General features: G+C 24.5%; 1 protein-coding gene across 2 annotated transcripts; it reads left to right on the forward strand.

Annotated features, from left to right (window-relative positions):
- Positions 1–7,063: 7,063 nt before the first annotated feature.
- LOC145830172 (dnaJ homolog subfamily A member 3, mitochondrial-like) lies at positions 7,064–23,432 on the forward strand. Of its 2 annotated transcripts, XM_082938074.1 has the most exons (13): positions 7,064–7,208; positions 7,741–7,919; positions 9,026–9,109; positions 9,285–9,360; positions 12,017–12,183; positions 16,363–16,515; positions 17,057–17,204; positions 17,636–17,700; positions 19,836–19,964; positions 21,427–21,542; positions 21,756–21,856; positions 22,251–22,381; positions 23,242–23,432. In XM_082938074.1, the coding sequence occupies exons 1-13, from the start codon at positions 7,121–7,123 to the stop codon at positions 23,293–23,295; spliced, it is 1,491 nt and encodes a 496-aa protein (XP_082794200.1). In that variant the 5' UTR covers positions 7,064–7,120; the 3' UTR covers positions 23,296–23,432. The 2 variants fall into 2 exon arrangements, with proteins under 2 accessions (XP_082794200.1, XP_082794201.1); XM_082938075.1 differs by lacking the exon at positions 22,251–22,381.
- The last annotated feature ends 756 nt before the right edge of the window (positions 23,433–24,188 follow it).

Genomic DNA, 24,188 nt, shown 5'->3' on the forward strand with positions numbered 1-24,188 from the left:
ATAACAAAACGTTTGATGATTTTTCATTGAGATGAAATTTTTACTTGCAAGTTTGATTTGTAGCGTAAGTTTAATAGTTATATTACTTTAAAATATTATATATTTTTTATACAAAATCTATAGCAAAAGAATCCTTGTTCGACGTAAATTTATACTATGCAGACTACAGATAAAAAAAACAACAATATTTTCTGTTACATTACGTTACAAATAAACTAATGCTTAAATATTACAATTAATTTGATTAAAAAAGTATATATATATATATATATATATATATAATTTATTCAAATGGCGATTTTAAAAATTCTGGAACATATGTTTCACAAAGCTTTAATTTTTCATAAAGCTTTGATCATCAGCCAGTTAAATTCAAAATTGATTTTGAATTTAACTGGCTGATGATCAAAGCTTTATGAAAAATTAAAGCTTTGTGAAACATATGTTCCAGAATTTTTAAAATCGCCATTTGAATAAATTATTTAAAAGCCCTTCAAGTGGGCTCAGTTGAAAGTGTTTACGTTTAAACATTAACCTTATTTTATATATATATATATATATATATATATATATATATACAGCAGTTTAAAATGTGTAAATTTTTTAAAGTTATGCAGCGTTTAAATTTAAGTAAGAGTAAAAAAAATCTTACATCTTAAAGGATATACAAAAAATTTTAATAAAAACTTTGTTTTATAAATGTTTTTAAAAAGTAGTTATTTTATTCTATATAACAATTTTATGAAAACCTTTTTATCCTTATAATTTATATAATATAAGAACTATTATTTTTAAAGATACTAGTTCGTTCTGATTTTGTTTGGTATGAAAAGTTTTTAAGCTTTTTTGATTAAATAGTTAAAGTATTTTAAGAGGTCAGTTTGATTTAGATAATCGCGGAGTCAGCAAATTTTCTTGAAGTTTTTTTTTCAATAATGCTTTAACCCACCTTACTTAAACAAACTAAAAAAAAAACCATAAAGTAAACTTTTAATAATAAAAATTTTAAAATAGATGAAAAATATATTTGTTTTGTTGACTCAGCAAATATGCAAATCAGTTCTGTTATTAAACACTTTTATCACTTTGTTCAAATTCTTATTTAAATACTTTATATTATTTATTTTTAACGAACTTGTACTACCTGAGTAAACTGAAAGTACGCTACAACAAAAATTTTTACAAACTTTGTTTAGCTTTACAATTAAGCACATTGTTTTTAGCAAATAGCTTTTCTAATCGGTGGTTTTTATTTAAAGTTTCAGTTAATTTTGCAATGTTGAATGCTGAACACACAAAAATTTGCTTTGTAATAAAATTACCTAACAAATCTAGGATGAATCCAAAAGCAAAAATTTAAAAAAACTGACCTTGCAAAATTTAATTAAAATAACAAAAAATAAACAAGTATTTCTTTTGTTCAATTTTTATGTTAATCTTTGAGAAAATTAACAGTCTTCATATTTTATATATCACGTGTAGTTGTTGTAATTATTTATAAAAATGTTAGATACTTTTCATTGTTTATTGTGAAGATGTGGTCTTAATAATGACTTTGAAAAATTCTGAGTCCTGTTTTTAAGTTGTTAAATCCAAACCATACACAAAAAAGTGCTTTTGTTAGAAATATTAGAAAATAATAATATCCTTCTATAAATAGATATAATATTTACCAGTAGTAAATGTCATTTATATTTTAATTTCATGTTATTGATTTTTTTTGCTTTTTATCTTATTATTTAAACAGGGTTGCCAAAAAACATGGAATCATGGAAAAACCTAGAAATTGACAATTTAGTCTAAAGAACCTGGAAAACTTGAAACTTAAGAAATAAAAGAAAAAAACCTGAGAAAACCTTGAATTTTAACAACTTTTACATGATAAATTATGAAATTTAAATTTTGATTTGACACAGAAAATATTTCATATAGACAAAAATTTTTTGTTGCCATCAAACATTATTTTATCAAAATACATATTTAAAGTATCTTTACAATATCTTTATAGTAAAATAGCTTTACAGTATCTTTTCAATGAATGTTATTATACTATTAAACACAGTTTTTTACTTTAAGATTTATTTTAAACCAAAAATAGTATTTAAAAAAAATACTAAATAAATTTAGAATTAAAATGTGTAGTTTTGAAAATGTCAAAGAAAATTTCATAACCTGGAGTAAATTTGCCAAAAACATATGGCAAGCCTGTTTAAAGTTGTCAAAATTATTAAAAAGTATATTCCCCCTACTTTATAGTAGTCATTTATATATTTATTTGTATTACCAATGTGGCCATTTAACCTGAAATTTGATACTTATTGAAAAATCCTAGAATTTAAAAACCAATACTTAAAAACAAAATTAAAAGTTATATTTGTAAAAATGAAGAAGTTAAGTTTATAATAGAAATAATTAATATGCACAACATTTTTCTTTTATCATTTGGGGTTTTATTAAGTATAAAAACCATTTAAAGTGATATTGCAGTATGGTTTCAGTAGTTTATAATATTTTAATTTTTTTTTACCTTTAAATTTGATTTTACTAAAAAAGAATTAAAAGTTGTACTTTTTATTTAAAACCTAGAAAAAAATCAAAAAATCTGGAAGAAATGTCTGTAAAGCCAGTAGCCGCCCTGAATTACATATATATTAGTTTCTAACATTTGCAAGTTTTATATGTCTATCAAAAACTTATTTTATGATACTTATTATTATTTTATTACATGTCACCACAGCTTACTGTATGTGTTATCTACCAACCAATAGAGTTGAAAAATGCATTGACTTGTAATCAAACTATTCTGTTAGTCTTAATTTTCTTTGTTTTGTTAAACTCTAATCAAAAACTTACTTTGTATCGTTGGGTTTTAATGATCTAATGTTTTCTTTTTCATAAAAACTTAAACTTTCAAAAAATGTTACAACACTTATGTAAAATTTATGTCTTGTAATAAAATATCAAACCAGTAAATTAGTACATTATTAAGCTGTATTTTAGAATTTAATATAAATTTTTTTTTCGTGTTTTACATACTGTTTAAGTAAAATTAGATTTTTATTTTTATATTAGTTTATATTTTATTAATTTTTTAAAGTTTTAATTTGAACACAACTTCTTTTTCAAAAAATGTGTGTGCTTATGAACTAGAAATTTAAAAGTAATCTTTGAAGTTAACAATATTCTAATTAACAAGTAACTTTTCTTGTTTTTGATACAAAAAGATCATTGTCATACTTTACCCTTAGCAACAATAAACATTTTAGTTTTCTGCCTATAGAGCTGTTAGCAAATGTATATTGTAAATACCCGAAAATTAGTATTTTATTCATATTAAACATACAGTAAAGTTATTAAAATGGATTTTTGGAAGAACCTAGATTTAACACTTTTTAAAAAATAAATTGAAATTTTGTGGGTATACACACTCAGGATAACTTAAGATGTTTTGAATTTTTTGTAAACTCAGGTTTAGTTAAGATATTTTTTTAGATTAAAAACTCAGGATAGTCTTAAGATATCTGTAAAACCTCTGGCAGATTTTTATAGATTTTGAATGAGATTTAGATAATTTATTTTGAATTTTTTTTTTTATAACCAATTTTGGTGAAAAATTGATTTTTATTGATGTTAATTTTTTTTTAAATTATTGAAGAAACTGTCAATCAGAACAGTTCTCTCAGGACAGTTTTTTGTAGCAACCCTGAATAACAAATGACTTTTTTTAAATATATCTTCTCCTACAGTATTTAAAGTAATTATTCCTTCTCAGATTAGTTTTAACTACACAAAAACAATCCTATTATAGATTTTTTTTACTAAAAAAAATCCAAAAACAACTGATTATTTTGTTTATGGTCATAAAGTTTTAAAATTTAGATTTTGTTGTAATAGTTGCAAAGCTTTTTCTAGTAATGCAAGGAACTTGTACTAAAAAATTGAGATTAAGGGCATATGGGGGGATACCTTGTTTTTTGCAAGTTGATCTTATTTTATAGAGTTTTATCTGAGCTGTCAGACATTTTTAACCACTTGAAAAAATTCAAAATATTTTTTGAGATATGAAAGATCAAAGTTGGTGACCTCAATAAGTACTTAATAAAAGGCACAAACTAAAAACATGAAAAAATACCATTTCACTAAAAATATATCTCCTTCTCATTTTTAAAGCAATCTTCTTAAAATTTTCACAGAAAGTGTATTATTAAACAATTATTTTTTAAATTTTAAAGAGATTGAAATTAGGATTTTTTTAATTTTGAAAAATAAAATTTTTATTAAAAAAAACCACATATTCTTTTTGTTTTTTTATCTAACTTTTTGATTTTATAGTATTTTTAAAATTTCGTCATTCAAGTCTTTTAAACTATAAAAGGAACATTTCCTGAAACTTTGAGGTCTCTAGCTCAAAAAATGAAGGAGAAGATAGATTTTTAGTGATCTTTTAAATTTTCAAGAAAAATGATCCAAAAAATTTGCAGTCCATATGTTTGTATCTGAAACTTTTTATAAAAATTACAATATCTTAAAAGTTAAATAAGATTTTTTAATTGTATAAAAACTGGCTTGTAGTTTGTACTTCAAGCTTTCATATAAGATCCAATGTTATTTTTGGTAAAAAAAACCCCTATGCCCTTAATTGTTGAAAACAAAGGAGATTGATTAAGGTATATTTTTTAAATTTTTAAGAAAACTGGTAAAGGTAACTTTTTTATATATTTTCCTTCATATGTTTGTATCCAATATCAAATTTTTAAAATTATTTTGTTAAAAAATGTTGGACCCCCATGGCTTAAATTAACAAAGGTATTGAGTTATTTAAGGGCATAGGGGGGGGGGTAAACACCCTTTTTTGGTTTTTGATCTTATTTTATGTAGTTTTTACTAAGCTACAAGATGCTTTTTACAGATTTAAAAAATTCAAAATAATTTTTGAGATATAGCCGGTCAAAGTCGGAGGCAACAATAGGATCCTTATGGGAGGCGCAAACTAAAACAGCAAATAACTAGAAATCACTAAAAATCTATCTCCTCCTACGTTTTTTGAGATAACTACCTCAAATTTTCAGGAAATGTTCCTTGCAGTATTTAGAAAATTCTGTCGGAACAGAATTTAAAAAAATTAAAAAATAAAAATTTTATAACAAAAAAACAAAAAAAAAACTGTTTTTTTTGTTTATTTTTTATATAAAATTTTTATTTTTTATTTTTTTCAAAATTCCTTCCGACAGAATTTTCTAAATATATCAAGGAACATTTCCTGAAAGTTTGAGATAGTTATCTCAAAAAACGTAGGAGAAGATAGATTTTTAGTAAAATAGTCTATTTTTGCCGTTTTTGTTTGCGCCTCCCATAAGGAACCTATTGTTGGCTCCGACTTTGACTGGCTTTATCTCAAAAAATATTTTGAATTTTTAAAATCTGTCAAAAGCATCTTGTAGCTTAGTAAAAACTTCATAAGATAAGATCAAAAACCAAAAAAGGGTGTTTACCCCCCCCCCCCCATGCCCTTAATTAAAAGTTTATTTTCATTATTTACTAATCTAGTAGTTGCTTTTTAGTTTAAAAACAAGGTGTTTATCTTATGAGATGTAACCATATGAGATGTAACCATATGAGATGTAACCATATAACCATAAAAGTTTTAGAGGCTACTTAAAAAAGACACAAACTAAAACAGCAAAATAGACTGTTTTAAATAAAAATCTATATCCTACAACTTTTTAGCAATTTTTTAAATTTTCATATCTAAATCTAAGCAAATTTTTTTGAAGGAATTTTAAATTTTAGTATTTTTTGAAAACAAAAAATTGATTGTTTTATCAATTTAGTCATAAAAATATTTTACTTGGAATAAATTTATGTCTTCTTTTAATTTAAATAATAAAGGGCACAGGGGAAATAAACACCCTTTTTTGGTTTTTGATCTTATTTTATATAGATTTTACTAAGCTACAAATTTTTTTACAAATTTAAAAAATTCAAAATAATTTTTGAGATATAGCCGGTCAAAGTTGGAGGCAACAATAGGTTCCTTATGGGAGGCGCAAACTAAAACAATAAATAAAGACTATTTCACTAAAAATCTATCTTCTCCTACGTTTTTTGAGATATCTACCTCAAATTTTCAGGAAATGTTTCTTGATATATTTAGAAAATTCTGTTGGAAAGAATATATATAAAAATATATATAAAAATAAACAAAAAATTGTCTTTTTTTATTTTTTTTGTTATTTTTTTTTCTTTCAAATTCTGTTCCAACATAATTTTTAAATATTGCAAGGAACATTTCCTGAAAATTTGAGGTAGTTATCTCAAAAAACGTAGGAGGAGATAGATTTTTAGTGATTTCTAGTTATTTGCCGTTTTAGTTTGCGCCCCCCATAAGGATCCTATTGTTGCCTCCAACTTCGACCAGCTATATCTCAAAAGTTATTTTGAATTTTTAAAATCAGTAAAAAACAACTTGTAGCTTAGTAAAAACTATATAAAATGAGATCAAAAACCAAAAAAGGGTGTTTATCCCTCCTATGCCCTTAAATGATTATTGAAAGGATAACTTATAAAAATTTGATGTCTCCAACTAAAAAAATAAAAAAGTAGATGAGCTTTTAGCAATCTTTTAAGTTTGAGAGACTAATGACAATAATATAAATACTTCCTTAGGTTTATATTGGAAATTTTATACTAGTATACTATCTCAAAAAAAATTAAAGTTTTTATAATTATAGTAACTGCCACATTCTTAATACTTTTAAACTTTCATAAGTCAATTTTTGTAACACAATTCTACACCATAAAACATTATGTTAAATGTTGTTTGTCCCAAAATATGAACCTAATCTAACTTGAATTTTAATCCTAATAGAATTTTAGTTCAAAACATGATTTTATTAAACAGTATTGACTAAAAATACAAGATGACATTCTAAAACTCTTACCAATAAACACCAATTAATTGTGCTTGATACAAATTTGAGTTTGTCTACAATCAAATCTTACTAATAGATTTTAATAAATATTAAATAAATATAAACAAAACATTTTTATTGTGAACAGAATCCTTAGATAATTTATAAATTAGTACAAATGTTAATAACAAAAAACTGCAATTAAAAAGATGAATTATTTTACAAAATTGTTGAAAATACACAGTTCAGGCTTGGTAAAAGTCAATAAATGTCTCCTCCACACACAAAACAGTAAAAGTTAGTTGTTTTTTCTTATTTTAATATTGTTTTTAATTGTGAACTATTGAAAAAATGTATCAAGCACTTTATTTTATATTATATTGCTTATTTATTTTAATTCAGTCAAATAATTATTTAATATATCAACAACTGAAAAGAATTGTTGTTAAGTTTTAATAATTTTTTTATATCTTTTTGTTTAACCCAGTTATTTCTATTGAAAAACAAACAAACTTTAGAGTACATTCATTTTAAATTTTAAAAGCTTTTTTTAAGATAATTTTTGAAAAGATTATGTTATGAAATTTTATTCATATTATTAAAAAGGGCTGAGTGGCTATTTTTTAGGTTTTAAATTTCAAACAAAAACAAAACTTATCTTTCTACAAGTAAATTTTACCCAGCATTTATTTCAAAATTTTGTGGAGTATACAATTCTTCTTTTTCTGACCTCTACCTATGTATGGCAATCAATTTATATTAAATATGTAAAAAGCTTAACTTAAGTTTAAACTTCAAACAAAATGTTAATTAATAATGGTTTTTCCAGCAATCCTGTCAAAATCGCTGAAATTTTGTGGAGTGTCACAGTTTTGCAGTAACAAATGTTATGACAGTAGGAGGTGTTTCCACACTTCCAACAATTTGCTTGCCAACAAAGACTTCTACAAAACACTTGGTGTTTCTAAGAATGCAGACAAGAAAGATATCAAGAAAGCATATATTCAAGTATGTAATTTGAAAATTTACTTCTATTTTAGTAAATATAACTGTATTTTTTTTAGCTAAGCCTTACATAGGAATAATCTGATCCAATTTTGTAAATTTTGCTAAGAATATGGGTTGCCTAAAAACCTGGAACTTTACAATTTAGGCTAAAAAAACCTGGACTTGAAGAAATTTTGGAAACAAAAAGGATTTTTAATCAACTTTTACATTTTAAGAAGTAAATTTTTCATTTGACATAAAACCTATCATATAAATAATATATTTTTATCACAAAGTTATTTTAATTAAAAAACAAATTTAAAATAGCTTTACAGTATATTTTCAACATTGTTATACTATATAAACCAGTTTTTAACTTTAAACTAAAAATAGACTTAAAAATGTGTACTTTCAAAAACCTGGAAGAAATTTCCTAAACACCAGTGCCAACCTTGTGATTTTTTTATTTTTTTAAATTATACACAAAAAATTATAAGTGTTCATAGCTAAAGTGAAAAATTAGCATATTAAAAGCGAAATATCTGTTTTATCAAAATTAAAAACTGATTGCTAAGTATTATTAAAAGCGGGTGAATAAATTAAGAGCTTTCAAGCATATTGTTCTTTGGTCATTAAACTTTGTAAAACTTTTGATTAAAGCTAATAGAGTTGTAAAATAAACTTTATTAAAGTGTAGTTTGTGGTTTTAGTTGAAAAATAATCTAAAGGTAAACTTAGCATTAATTAAATATAACATAACACTAATAAATTCTTCAATAAAAATTTAAACTAGTTTATTTGTAGTAAAGCCAGTTGAATTGTTTTACTTAATTTAGAAAAACCAATTTAAACTAATTTACTATAACTAAGTAGTTTAACACAGACTTTAAAAAACTTTAAATAGTAAATAGTATTAAATTAAAAAACCTTAAAACACTATTTTTATAAACAGTTAGAAAAAAATACAATCCAAGTAGACACAGAGATTTGGTAAACATTAAAAATGATACCTTATATTCTCTATCTCTCATAATGTAATATAATTTTTTCTGTGCTATAATTCCTTATCCTATAGTATAAAAATATACAAAATTAAATTATATATTAAAATCAATTTCTTCAAACAGTTAGCAAAGAAATACCATCCTGATAAAAACAAAGGGGATAAAGCTGCAGCTCAAAAGTTCACAGAAGTTGCTGAAGCTTATGAGGTACATTTGATATTAATGAATAGTATAAATATAATAACAATAAGTAAATAACTTAAAACTAAAATAAATTTAAATGAGTTTAGTTGCTGAAGCTTATATTGAAAAGCTTTATAAAAAGTAATAGTCAAAACTCAGTTTTCTGCATATTAATATTTTTATGTAAAATATATTTCAGGTTTTAGGAGATCAAAGAAAACGTCAGGAATATGACATGTTAGGATCTGCAGGTTACCAAGCTAATCAACAAGGAGGTATAAAGCAATTTTGAATGAATATTTAAGTAATATGTTTGTATGTAGTTGTTATTTAAGGGCATATTAACACCTTTTTCTGAAATTTTATTTTATTTCATGTAGTTTTTACTAAAAGCTACAAAATGCTTTTTACAGATTTGAAAAATTCAAAATAATTTTTGAGATATAACCAGTCAAAGTCGGAGGCAACAATAGGTTCCTTATGGGAGGCGCAAACTAAAACGGCATTTACAGATTTTGAATTTTTAAAATCTGTAAAAAGCATCTTAAAGCTTAGTAAAAACTATATAAAATAAGATTATATTTCAAAAAAAATATTTACCCCCTATGCCCTTAAGGAATATGACATGTTAGGATCCGCTGGATACCAAGCTAATAAACAAGTAGATTTGAAAATTTAAAATGAAAAATATATTTTTTACAATACCTATTAACTGAAGTATATCTACAGGGTTGCCACTTTACCTGGAAAAACCTGGAATTCGATAAATTAAAAAAAAAAAAACTGGAACTTTGAACAAAGTTGCTAAAAAAACCTGGAATTTTTAACAATTTTAACATGTTAAGTTGTAAAATTTCAATTTGACTCTAAAATTCTATCATAAAGACAAACATTTTTTGTCATCATCAAAAGTTTTTTATTAAAAACACAGTTAAAATAGCCTAAGAGTATCTTTTCAATGTTTTTATACTATTTAACACAATTTCTTACCTTAAACTTAAGTTTAAACTAAAAATAGACTTAAACATGTTTACTTTTAAAAACCTAGAAAAGATTTGGAAAACCTGGACAAAATTTGGAAAAAAATGAATGGCAACCCTGTATATACTATGATGTACGGCAGTTACTACATTTTCTATTGTAATTAGTGATGTACCGGACCCACAATTTCGGGTCCGGCCGGACCCGGATCCGGACTTTTTTTTCAAATTAGAATCCGGCCGGAACCAGATCCGGACTTTTTTTTCAAATTAAAGTCCGGCCAGAACTGGATCCGGACTTATTTTTCAAATTAGAATCCGGCCGGATCCGGATATCAGACAAAAATGGCAATATCCGGCCGGACCCGGATAGTGAGTGCGGTACATCACTATAATATACTAGCCTAAGTCAGAATGAGGTTTTTAAAAACTTAAAAAAAAGAACTTTAATCTAATAATAAGTAGAACAGCTAGCCACAAGAATTACAAATTTAGGTGTTATTTACAATTAAAAATCTGAAATCAAGTTCTTAAACAAAATACACTAGAAAATTACTAAATATTTGAAACTGGATCAGCTCAAACTCATTCAAATCTAAAAGAAAACTAGCCTGAGTTTTTATATAAAACTAAACTAGCCTGAGGTAGTCCAAGATTTTCTAAAATTACCAAAAAATTTCAAATTAGCAAGGTTGCCACTGTTTAAGTCAATAAAACTAGTTAGAATGAGTATAAATAAGCCTGAGTCAGAAAGAGATTTTAAAAACTGAAAAAAATACTTTAATCTAATAATCAGTAAAACAGCTATCAAAGGTTGACAATTTGGTAGTAAAGTTGTTGACTGATTGTGGTACACTTAACTTATTAGTACTACCCATCATATTTAAATACTACCTTATTTTATTAATATCTAACAAATACTAAATTATAACTGAGACTACTTTCTATAATCAGACACGACAGTTTTGAGTGATGAATCTTTTATATAAAACACAACAAGAAATACTAGCATATACAAAATTATTAATTACTTTGGTAACACTTTAAAAACTGGAAGCTATTTAAATCTATATCAAAAGACTTAAAACAAAAAACTAAAATTAAATTAAACTATTAGTAAACAAGAAACTGAAAAATTTTTAATAAACTATTAAACTACAAACCTGTATTAAATATTTAAACAATTAAACACTTGATGAAATATTCACTTTTAAAACAAAACACTACTTAAAATAAGCATTCACAAAAAAGTTCAAGATATTTTGTTGCTTCAAGCTACACAACAAACTAACTAACTGATTACATATAAACTGCCTGTCATGTTCTGATGTTTTGTTGCATCAGTATTTAGTTTAAAACATTTCGTCAGATGATTCTTATTGGCTCGTACATTCAACCGTATTAACTCTAAATATTCTCTGAGCTCAACTTTAAACAATAAATAATGCAAGTATTCATTCCAAAGTTTTCAATTTTACAACATATGTAAAGAGTTGCATTTCATGAAATGTTTATTTCATAGTTTAAATGTAAACAAATGTAAATTAGTCATGTGTACAAAATGAGCCAATCACGGTAGGTGTTTAATTTTAACTGACGAAAATGACTCTTATTAATTTACACAGGGTTTGTTTTTGAAAAAATACTTTTCAGTATGCTCTTTTTTACTAACTAGACCGGGTCCGGCCGGATCTCTGTTAGGATCCGGCCGGACCCGGATCCGGACTTTTTTTTCAAATTAGAATCCGGCCGGAACCGGACCCGGACTTTTTTTTCAAATTAAAGTCCGGCCGGAACCGGGTCCGGACTTTTTTTTCAAATTAGAATCCGGCCGGATCCGGATATCAGACAAAAATGGCAATATCCGGCCGGACCCGGACCCGGATAGTGAGTCCGGTACATCACTAATTGTAATGTTCACGTAAAATATTTTTTTTTCAATTATTTTCAGGAGGCGGTGGCGGTGCTCAATGGGGCGGATTCGGCGGAGGGCAATCAGTGAACCCGGAGGATCTTTTCAAGAAGATATTCGAGCAGTTCGAGCAAGGAGGCCAGGGCATGGGGGGACAGAGGGGAGGGAACCCTTTTGAAGATTACCAGGAATATGCGCCACTTGAAGTTAGTGATATAAATTAAATATAGTAAGGTATATTATATATTATGGGAGGACAGAGGGGAGGAAACCCTTTTGAAGATTATCAGGAATACGCGCCACTTGAAGTTAGTTTAAATATCAAACAGTACAATATGTTATATATTGTGGGGATCATAATGTAGGGTTTTGCTTTCGAATATGTACCACTACAGAACATTTTAATAAAATTTATTAATAACATATCATGTTACATATAATGGAGGGAACCCTTTTGAAGATTACCTTTTGAAGAATATGCACCTTTGGAGGTTAATATATAAGTATTTTTTGTAGAATTAATTGAAATATATTATTATTTTGAACACATGTTCTGTTTGAGGTAAATAAGTTGAATATTTTATGATAAATTATGTATATGAAATAATGTTTATATATTATGGGGTGTAAAAGGGGTGGGAACCCATTTTAAGTTTACCAGGAATATGCACATTTGGAAGTGAGTTGATTAAGTATAATGTATTAACAGTCAAGTATATAGTATGGTAATAGAGCGTGTTAACCAAGAACTACATGAAATATGAACCCAAACAATAAGTGATTTTTTATTTAAATTTGTTTATACTTCAAACCACTTAATAGGTTGATGTAAGTTAGAAAAGATTACAAAAGCATATATTTGTAGCATTTTAAAAAATAATTTAATTTTTATTTTTTAATATGATACATGTTGTTTAAATAAGTTTAAAAAAACATGGTTGATTTGAAATATTTGATACTTTGAAATTAGAATACAATAGAATAAATATAGTTTTATTTTTCAAAAAATATATTTAACTAGTTTTTTTGCTTGTTTATGACTAAGTTTTAATTTTTTTATTTCTTGGCCTTAATATTTAAAAAAAAAAAGTAATTAAAAAAGGTTTTTAAAAAAAAAAATTAAACAAAAGATCTAGATTTTGTTATTAGGTAAAATAAGAAGAAAACATATTAGCAAAGTTTTTATATGTTTAACTTATGATTTTTATCTTTATTTTGTTTCTAAACTAAATTTACTATATTAGTTTAAACTGTAGAATAAAACTATCAAGAAATAATAAATTGCTAATTTTTTAAAGCCATTGTACTCGAAAAAAAGTTATAACTTATAATATAATATATAATATATATTATATATAAGTTATAATAAAAGTTTGAACTTTTTATATAATAAATCTATATATAAAGTCTGTATGAATAAATAACAAATAAGTTGTGAATTTTCTAAAGGAAATTGAAATACTACAGTTAAATATGTTTTGATAAAAATAAACATTAAATATTTTAAGTAATTAAAAGTATTTTATTATCTTTTATATTAGGTCGAACTTATAATTTAAAGTTTCTATCAGTCACTTTTATTCATAGAAACAAAATCTTAATCTTCGAAAAAAGTTACAAAAGGTTATAAAATTTTCTGAAAACAGTGAAATTTGCCAAGTTAAAAATAAACCCAACTACGCAATACTTACTCAAATCCTTTTTTTTTTTTGATAACTTTTTACAAAGCACGTGATTGAACTTAAACTCTAGCAGGTGTAACTTCTAATACAGCTGCCATTGTGACGTAAATAATAAAATAACCAATCTAAAGTTTATTTATAATAGTTTTATGTATAATTTATTTGATTATTTCATTTTTTTTTTCAAATACTGCAATAATTTTTCTTAATGTGTTTATTAAGTGTCAGATTATTTTTTAATAAGTTTTTGGCACGAGTTATTTGTTTGAATCATCTTTTAATAAGACAATATAAATATTTAGTGGTCAATAGTTAAGAATGATAATCCGTAAACATGTATATTAAAAGGGGCAATAAAATTTGTTTATAATAAGATAGTTTAGTTCAAAGCTCAAACTTTAAACTTTGGTTAGCACTATTATTTTCCTTTCCAATGCAGACATTCGCTATCTGAATATTTTTTAATAAGTTTTTGGCTCGAGTTATTAGTTTGAGTCATAATTTTATTATCGTTTAATAGGACAATAAAAATATTAAATTGTTGATAAATATGACTTAAATCCCGTAATCTGTTTATTAAATGGGGCATTATGAATAATTTGATATAGGAGAGTTTTAATTCAAGGCACACTTTTTCGTTATTGTATTGTAGTGACGTACATTTTACTATGAACTTCCAATAAATAAGTAATTAAATTGTTTATGGTTTTGTTTTTATTTTAAAATTTTGCAAAGTTCAATTGTTTTGATACTTAAAGTCTGCTGCAATTGTAAGAAATAAGCTATGTTTATGAAAATTTTTAAATACAATAGTTCTTACATGATAGTTATACAAGCTGTTTTAAAATTTTTGTTTTGTTCATTTATCACTTTTAATTTAAAATTGCCAATTATTTTTCTATATAGTGATGTTATATATACTACATGATAATATTATTAAGTTTAAGTTAGCAAATACTTTTGTTGTTTAATCATGGTTTTATAAAAAATATGTTTTTACGCCATCAAGTATGTTTATGTTCAGTTAAAATAAAACTAAAAAATAAATATTTTTATAAAAAAAATTTATGTTTTAATAAGCTTTTATAATATTTAAAAAGTTAACTGTTTTTAAAGTAGTGTAACTATATATGTTTGTTAAAAAGCACATTTCAATTGTAAATTTTATAGTCATAAAGAATTTTATTTTTGGCAAGACAGGTTATGTATGTTTTATATGTTACAATAAAGTATATCAAGCAGTAATAATATATTATAATAACAGTAATAATCAAGTTCATATTTTATGGCTGTAATGTATTTGCATTAAATAAATTACAAAATTAGATTAAATCTTTAAATTTTTTTAGTTCCATTAAATCTAATTATTTTAGTATTTGCAAAACTTTTTTTTCAATAAACTATCAATAATTCTTCACAATAATATTTTTAGTACTTAAGAACAATAGAATTATAAATCATTCATAGCTAAGTGAAGATTGTTTAAAAATAATTTCAATTTTCTGTACAAAAATAATTAAGTTATGAATAAAAATTTAAATAATAGTTAATAAGATTCAAGTTTATTTTATTTTATGTTTACAGAACATTGGGTTTGAAAAAAGTAATTAAATAATTAGTTATTTAATAGTTTATTACATAAAAATTATTTTTTTTAATGTTTACACTTAGCTAGTCAAATCAAGTTTTTTGTAAATGCATTTAAGTATATTACTCATATTACGTAGTAACATATTGCTTTATATAGTATTGATCGTTTTAAAGTTTGAATTTTTTTTGTATTTCTGTTTAATAATTTATTAAGTATTTCATTACTAATTATGCTTCCTAAATTAATGGTTATATTTAAAACTTTATATACTATGTTTATTACTTCACTATAATTTTAAATTTATTTTAATTCTTTTGATATTGAAAACAAAACTTTATTTTATTACTTAGTTTGTACTTCAACATCAATCAACTAGGTGTATACCTGATAATATTTATCAAATATGTATATAGAGAGCTAACATAAAGTATCTTCTAAACAAATATGTTTATACCAATAAAAATTACAAACTAATATGACCAAGTTTCACAATTAACTGCAAAGGGGCGACTTTAAAAGTTGATTTCAAACTAAAGCTAAACAAAAGTTTGCACTTTCACCTTTCAAAAAAAGATAACCAAGAAATAAAAAAACAAAAAATATATTTGTTTTTATTCAACCTAATTCTTTTAGTTTCTCTTAGACTTAGACGTTTAATAGGGCAGCCAAAGAAAAAAGCAACGTGTTCTATTAGTATTAACTTAAATAAAAGAATATTGTTTCTACTAATCCATTAGTTTGTTTTTCAGGGTCCTTCATTTTGATGAAGTTCTCAAGAAAAATTAAAATAAATAAATGTAAATAAACTAATCAAGCATTTATACTCAACAAATATACACTTCATTATGTAACTAAATTTGTTTTTAATTTTGCGGGTTACTATCACTAAACTTGTAACAATCAATTTATACAAGTCCACCTCGATTAAACGTTTAAAAAGGCGTTGACAAGAATATACATATTGAAATCTTAAATAGATAATATTAAAATAATTATCTAGATTGATAATTTACACAACACACTCCAGTAGAACTATATAACAGTGTGTTATCCGTATATTTTAAATTACCCTATATATTATCTGTATAACTGATCATTATCATATTTCACAGGTCCACCTCGATCTAACGTTCAACGAAGCAGCCAAGGGCGTCAACAAGAAAATCCAGATTGAAATGATGGACACTTGTGGGCGCTGTGGAGGCAGCGGTGCGGAACCGGGGACCAAAGTTTCAGTTTGTGGTTACTGCGGTGGAACTGGACAGGTAAGGAGAAATGTGTATAAGTATAAGTAGGTTTATAATATATATATATATATATATATATATATATATAATATAAAATAATATAATATAGTAAACATTCGTTGTTGAACCAGGGTCTAAAGTGAGTATTGTAAAGGTAAGAGATGCCAACAGTAATTTACTATAGCTTGGTTGCTACGTTTATAGGCTACCTCAGGATAATTCAAGATAGTTTGAAGTATTTACAAATCTCTGGCTAGTTTTTACGACTAAAGTTTTTCCTTAAAATTATACAATTTTAAACTTTTGTAATATTTTTGGTTATTTACGGTTGATATTGAAATTTTTTCTATACTTTTACAAACTCTAACTAACTCAGGCTAACTTTGTGTTATATGTATATAGTATTAGTATACTGATATCTTTTTTGTAAAATTATAAGTAAACTATCTTTTTTGTTTTAATTTTATAAATTAGATTACTAGTTTGAGTACAATCAAAATCTCTTTTTTATTTTGAACTGGGAAATGCAAGATACAATAAAAGTTATATAACTTCACAGGAACAAATAGCAACCGGTCCATTTGTGATGCGGTCCACATGTAGAAAATGCGGTGGAACCGGCAAACTTATCACAACTCCGTGTCAGGAATGCAGGGGTAAGGGGCAAGTCAAACAGAAGAAAAATGTCACAGTTCCCGTGCCAGCTGGTAAGATGATAAAATAAGTTGTATATAAATATTAAGACATACAAACTAATTAAAACGGTTGATTCTGAACAATTACAATTCCCTACTGTAAATTTAATGTGTCATATGCAAGATTACATATACTTTTTTTATTACTCAATATTAAAACTTATAGCTAAATAAGATAAAACATTATGTATAATTTAAAGGTTTGAACTATATAAATTGTTAAAATAGTGGTTATTTATTTCATTAGTTAATTAAGTTTGCTATCTCAGAAAATAAAACACGTACATTTATTGTACAGTCTTAAACGAAGTCAAGTTTATGTATTTTTTATTTCCTGTAGATAAACGAACAGTTTAAATGAAAGTTAAAATTAATAAAATACCATTTTCAACTTTAAAAAATAATATGCATATGTAAATGAGCTAACTTGAATAAAAAATTAGGTATCGAAGACAAACAAACAGTTAGAATGCAAGTTGGACCCAGAGAAGTTTTTATTACTTTCAGGGTAAGTTGAATATTATAATAATTATCTTATTTTAAATACATTTTAATTTTTTATTTTAATCTTTTGTGTGAATAATACAATATAGATGATATAAGTATATAATGGTAAAGTAGTTAGTTAATAATGTAAGTTATTCCATAGAAGTTTTTATAGTTTTCAGGATTAGTTTGAATAATAACTAATAACAGGGTTGCCACTTTACCTGGAAATACCTGGAATTTGACAATTTAGGCTAAAATAACCTGGAAAAACTTGGAATTTTCAATAGTTTTAACATTTTTAGTAGTAAAATTTTGATTTGATACAAAAAATCTATCATATAATTAAGATTCTTTATCATTAATCATCAAACTTTTTTTTTATCTAAAAACAAATTTAAAGTAACTTTACAGTATCTTTTCAATATTTTTATACTATTTAACACAGTTTCTCTTATAGAAATTAGCTTAAAACTAAAAATAGACCCAAAAATGTGTTCTTTTAAAAACCTGGAAGAAATTTGGAAAACCTGGAAAAAATATTGAAAAAACGAGTGGCAACCCTGTAATAATATTTTTTAATTATTTTGAAATTTTTTGTGTTTAATTGAGTTTTTTACATTTAAAAGTTATCAGGTTTAGAGTTTTTATAAACTGTAAACAACTCTAGCTCTATCCTTTAGTATTTTACTCAGTAAAGATACCAATCGTTCCTCAGAAAAAAAATTAACAAGTAAAACTACTAATTCTTATTTTGCCCGGGCAAACTTTAAACTGTTATGTTTACTATTTACATTTGATATATACTATTTCACGCTAAAGTAAATTGAACTATATTTATGTAAATAATAAAATCTATAGATTTTGTTCAATGAATAAATATAAAGGTATATTTTTATTTTCATAACTTATGAAGCTAACAAACTTACAGTTGAGTTGAAGATAATTAAAAACAAAATACGGTGTGTTTAGGGAGTAGAGTAATTAATACAAGTTTTTATGTTTATTTTTTTTTTATTTTTCGGTAGTTTTATAAATTAAATCAAAAATTATTTATAATTATTTTCTTGAAATATCTGTCATAAGTATTTATTATAAACAAGATGGTCTGTTTTAAGTAGTAATATAATAGAATTCTAAGAATTAAATTAGTAAATTGAATTGTTTCATTTGTTAAGCTAGTCTATGATAGACGTATAATAAATTGTGGTATGTTTTATAAAAGAAACAGTAAATATACAATTTTTTACAAACCACTCCAATTTAACTTAAACTTATTGAAATAATTTTTCTTTTAAAAATTTTCAAATATAAAGTTTTTTATTGTATGTTTAAAAATATACATCAAAATTTAAAAATCTCAAACATGAGTACTATAAAAAGCTATTCTTCAAATTAAAATGAACGAAAACAAACTTGGTTACATAAAACTTTAATTAAAATGGTTTAAATTTTATTCTTTTTATAAATATTATACTATATTTTTCACCCTATCATTTTTAAATAATAAGTGATATTGAATTGTTAGCTTGCTGTAATTTTAAATCAAAAACTACATAAACAAAATGTTTCATATGCTCTTATGATTGCAAGCTCTTTATGTTCATATTTAATCTGTTAGTTGCTATGTAGTTTGTTAAAATAAATTTACAAATACACTTTAATTTTTATTATTCTTTAGGCATTATGTTGAACTCCTTTCATTACTTTATTTAAAATGTTGTGATTATCATATAAATTTATTTATAGTTTTTTTTGTTTATTCTTAACTTTGAACTATAATAGACTTAGATATATCTGGAAGTATAAACAAATAAACTTTATATAAAACACATTAAAAGCTAAAAGTTAATTAATTTTACCTTTAAGAAGTCTATTAAAATTTTTATGTAAGCAACTATTAAAAAGTAGTCTATACACTTACAATGTTGAATACATTTACATCTATAACCATTTTATTTTTTATTTTATGCTTTCAGAGCAGTTCATTTTAAATAAATTTTAAAATTTTAAAGGTGTTAAACTTGTGTTTAGAAACTAATAAATCACACCTATAACTACTAACAAGTATTTAATTAAAACAAATAAAACCTAGGTGCTTTCTGTATATAGTTATTTAAATGTCAAGATAAAATATTATACAATATTTTCACGCAGGTTCTCCCATCAAAGATCTTCAGACGCCAGGGCTCAGATGTCCACTCAGACCTGGAAGTTTCCATATTTCAGGCCGCATTGGGAGCCACTGTCAGGATACCAGGTGTACATGGGGACCAGGAATTAGTGGTAAGTTGATATGATTTATTGTGTTTGTTTAACATTGTTAACTAGTAGTTATTAAGAATTAGTAATAAGTTGATATGTGTTTATTAGTGGAATTAGTAGTATATATGGAATTAGTAGTGAGTATAAGATTATTCATTATGTTAAGAGCATAGGGAGTCCAACATTTTTAATTTACTAAAAATAACATTGGATTTTATATAAAAGCTCAAAGTACAAACTACAAATCAGTTTTTATAGAATTAAAAAAAATTATTTAACTTTTGAGATAATCTAGCATTATTAACTACCATAAGTGAGACCAAGAATTAGTAGTAAGTCGATTTGTGTGTGTGTGTTTATTTGTTTGTTTAAAGTTAAAAACTACTGTTGTAATTAGTTTGATAAAAGTTGAAAAGAAATAGTTTTGGAATATAAATTTGATATAATACACAAAACAAACTTTTACTTTGAACATTCAGTTTCAGTTGATTGAATGTTAACCGAGTTTTTGAAAAGAAAAGCTTGTTAAATACTTCGTATTAGTTTTGAAAATTATTAATGTGCAAACTACTGGTTTATAATACACAAACATAAGTTTCATAAACTTTTTTCTTTTTCATTTGCTTCTATAACTTTGTAAAATTTTGATTGAAAAAATGTAACTGTAAATGATCACTATGTTAAAGGAGATGTAAAAATTTTTGATACAAAATTTTAGATTGAATTTTACAATTTCGGCAGTTGATTTGTATGTTATTTTAGGAAACAACTTTCTTTGATACTGAAAACAAATGTTTTTTTTTAAGATTGCACTAGTACAGAATTTTTTATTTTTTTACTAGTACAGAATTTTTTGATATTTTACTAGTACAGAATTTTTTAATATTTAAATGCATGTAATCAGAATGCTAACAAATTTTTTATACTACTTAAATTAGATTGCACTAAATCAATTTACAAAACGTATTTATGCAAAATATAAGTATAAACAAATAAGTCAATATTCTTGTTGTTCTAAACAATTAAGTTTTTTTAAATAGTGGTAGTCCTATAATTGTTATTTTCAGGGTGGCCACAAAACCTGGAACTTGATAGTTTAGGCTAAAAAACCTGGATTTTGAGAAATTCTGAGAAAAAACCTTGAATTTTGAAAAAAATTTCTAAAGAGTAATAAAATTTTGATCTGACACGAAAAATATATCACAAAAAAAAATGTCATTGTCAATTTTTTTTTTCATTAAAAATCACATTTAGAGTAGCTTTACAGTATCTTTTCAATGTTGTAATACTATTTAACACAGTTTTACTACATAAAGTTTAACTTTAAACTAAAAGTATAAAGAAAAAACCCAAAAACGTGTAATTCAAAAAACCTGGAAGAAACTCCGAGAGCGTGGTAGAAATTTCACAAAAACTAGAGGGCCACTATTCTTCATAATTATATTTATGTATTTTATTTATGAACACATATTTATTTTAATAGGTACCAGCCGGAACAAATTCCCACCAGAGATTTACATTCAGAAACAAGGGAATTAAAAAAATGAATTCTTGGGGATACGGTGATCATTATGTACATGTTAAAGTTAAATCTCCAAGGTAATTGTTTACTTCATTAAAAGAAATCTTACATTTGTGATTAATTGGTTCTTTAACATTTTTTTAAGATTTGAAAGTCAAAAGTTAAATTTGACCGATATTAAAGTTTAATTATTTGTTTGATCTCGTAGTTTTATTATTTGCAAATGCTATACGGAATTGCTATTAATATTTATTACGTACAATTAACTTAATATGTATATTTTTTATTAGAAATATGACTCCTCACCACTTACAAATGCTCTACGGAATCGCTATGAACATAGGAGAAAAAGATATTGATTCTGCTAAATACTACCAAGAACCCCCTAAAAGTTTGTTTAAAATAATAATTAAATTTTAATATTTTTAATGTTTTGTTGATTCAGGAGGTTATATAAAAGTTGATTGAACTTTTAAAAGCTGTTTTTGCTCGTATATCAAAACATGCGTGCTTTCTTAATTTTGATCAAGAACTGAATAACCAGAAATATTTTGTCTAAATTTCATTGTTTTGTATTTAAAAAAACAACAAAAGCAGTTACATTATTTTTTTTCAATAATACTGCTCCTGACAAAGCATTATAAAACAGTTATATTGATTAAAAGTTAAAACTTGAGAACCTTGTTTTTAGTCATTTCAAATTATCATCAAACATTTTTCTAGCTTGCTTGGAATTTAGTTTGTAATATTTTCTGCTTTTATTTAAAATTAATCCAAAAAACCAGCCGAGACAAAAGAAGAGCCCATAGTTGAGCCGGTCACCGAAGAAAAACAGGAAAGTTTGAAGAAAGAAGAAGATCTCAAGGACTTCAAAGATGAGGAGCCCAAGAAGGAGGATGAAGGATTCCTAAACAAAGTTAAAAGAAAAATATTTGGATAAATTTTATGATGATTGTTTTTAGTTTAGCAATGCTATGTTGCTTTTGTTAGCAAAATATTCAAAGTTGATCATAAATTAAAAAAAAAAATATTAATTAATTTGGAGCGAAATGTAGTTGTTTCAATTTGAAAGAGAATTATAAAGATAATTTTATATAAATTTAAAAATATCATATTTTATTAGAGCAACCAACACATGTTTGTTTTACATAAAAAAATACTTAAATATTTAACAGATATATCTTATATTAGAAAAGTTATTTATCTCGATCTTTAAAAAGTTTATTCTTCAAAGTGTTTAAATGCTTTTTAACTAAATATAAGCTACTAATTACTTGATACCCTTAAAGTTTTAAAGTTTTTATATTTAAAACTTATGTTACTAAATGTCGGTACTTGAAATGTTAATTAATAAAAGTTTTTACTAATTGCTAGCTTTTGAAATGATTATTTATGACTCCATGTGTATTTGATCGGAACCATGATACAAATTTTTATTATAGAGTTTTATTGGTAAATATTTAAACATAAACACCAAAAGCTATCTGCTTACTACAAATAAGATTGTAATTTATAATATTTGATTGTTTTTTTGTACGTTTAGTAATTATTTATGTTGTTTGTAAATGTTTTGTGTTAGATTATTTTTTTGCTATATACGTTGTAATGAATAAAATTAATTTACACCTATCTCTGCTTTTTTGTTTAAATTTAAAAAGATCTCTTATTTTTGTGAAAATAAAACTTTTTCTTTCTTTCTCGCGGAGATAGGATTAAACATTTTATTAAAATTTTTTTTTTTTGCGAGAAAGAAATAAAAAAGTTTTATTTTTGCAGGAAAGCAGTCAAAAGAATGAAAAAAATCCGGAAAGAAAAAAAAGTTGTGGTTAAGAAAACAAATAAATAAATTGGGTATTTATATCCGAATCCACTCAACAAATAGGCTCTTACTTTACTTAGACTGAATTTGTGTATTTTAAGTATTTGTGTCATTATTTTAATAAATTGTTTGTTGTAAACAAATCTAATTTCAAAGAAAATTAAAAGTCATTTGTTCTTAATAGTTTTTATAACAGAAGATTAAGTTCTAATGAGTATTTGTAATATGTTAATGTTTATTTTTACTAAATAATTTTAGAAGTATCTAAACATTTTGTATGTTTTACTTATTATAAACTTGTCAAAAATGATTTCAATTTTATCAGTAACCAAAAGTTAAAATTCAGATGTATAAAAATATCTTTTTGACTTCATGAATTACAAATAAGTTAATTAGTGTTTAAAAACAAAAATTAAAGTACTATTATCTTGAAAAAACTACTATATATTTTTTAGACTCTTAGATTCATAGTTTGCGTTTAGGCTTTGTTTATAGCTTTTAGAAGTTTTTAAACTGTTATTGTATTAATGCTTTTAATTTTTAAAAACTACAAAGCTAAAAAACAATATTTTATTTGATTTTTAAAAGCAGTTGAATATTTTAGTTTTTCTGAATCTATCAAGAAATACTTTATTAAAATTCAGAGTTTCGTGATATTTTCCTTTTTGGGCAAAAAAACTGATAATTTGGGTAATTAATTAAATAGGGGTGATATTTGATAAAGGAAACAATTTAGAAAATATTTACCAAATGGGTTATCGAAATGATTTGAGAAGCTCCAGTGCAGAGTTCTATAAGATGGCTATAAGTTGCAAAGAAGAGTTGTATGGTAACAAGGCCATAATTTAAAACTTAAACTAGATCAGCGATTTTTAACCTGGGGTTAAATTTACCTCTAGGGGTG

Source organism: Thalia democratica, chromosome 2 (genome assembly GCF_965202585.1).
Source record: "Thalia democratica chromosome 2, ktThaDemo2.hap1.1, whole genome shotgun sequence".
NCBI lineage: Eukaryota > Metazoa > Chordata > Thaliacea > Salpida > Salpidae > Thalia > Thalia democratica.

Coding starts and splice junctions, on each gene's coding strand:
- LOC145830172 (XM_082938074.1), top strand. CDS start 7,121: ATGAATTATTTTACAAAATTGTTGAAAATACACAGTTCAGGCTTGGTA. Junction 12,184..16,362: donor AGGAATATGCGCCACTTGAA/GTTAGTGATATA, acceptor CATATTTCACAG/GTCCACCTCGATCTAACGTT. Junction 21,857..22,250: donor CTACCAAGAACCCCCTAAAA/GTTTGTTTAAAA, acceptor CCAAAAAACCAG/CCGAGACAAAAGAAGAGCCC.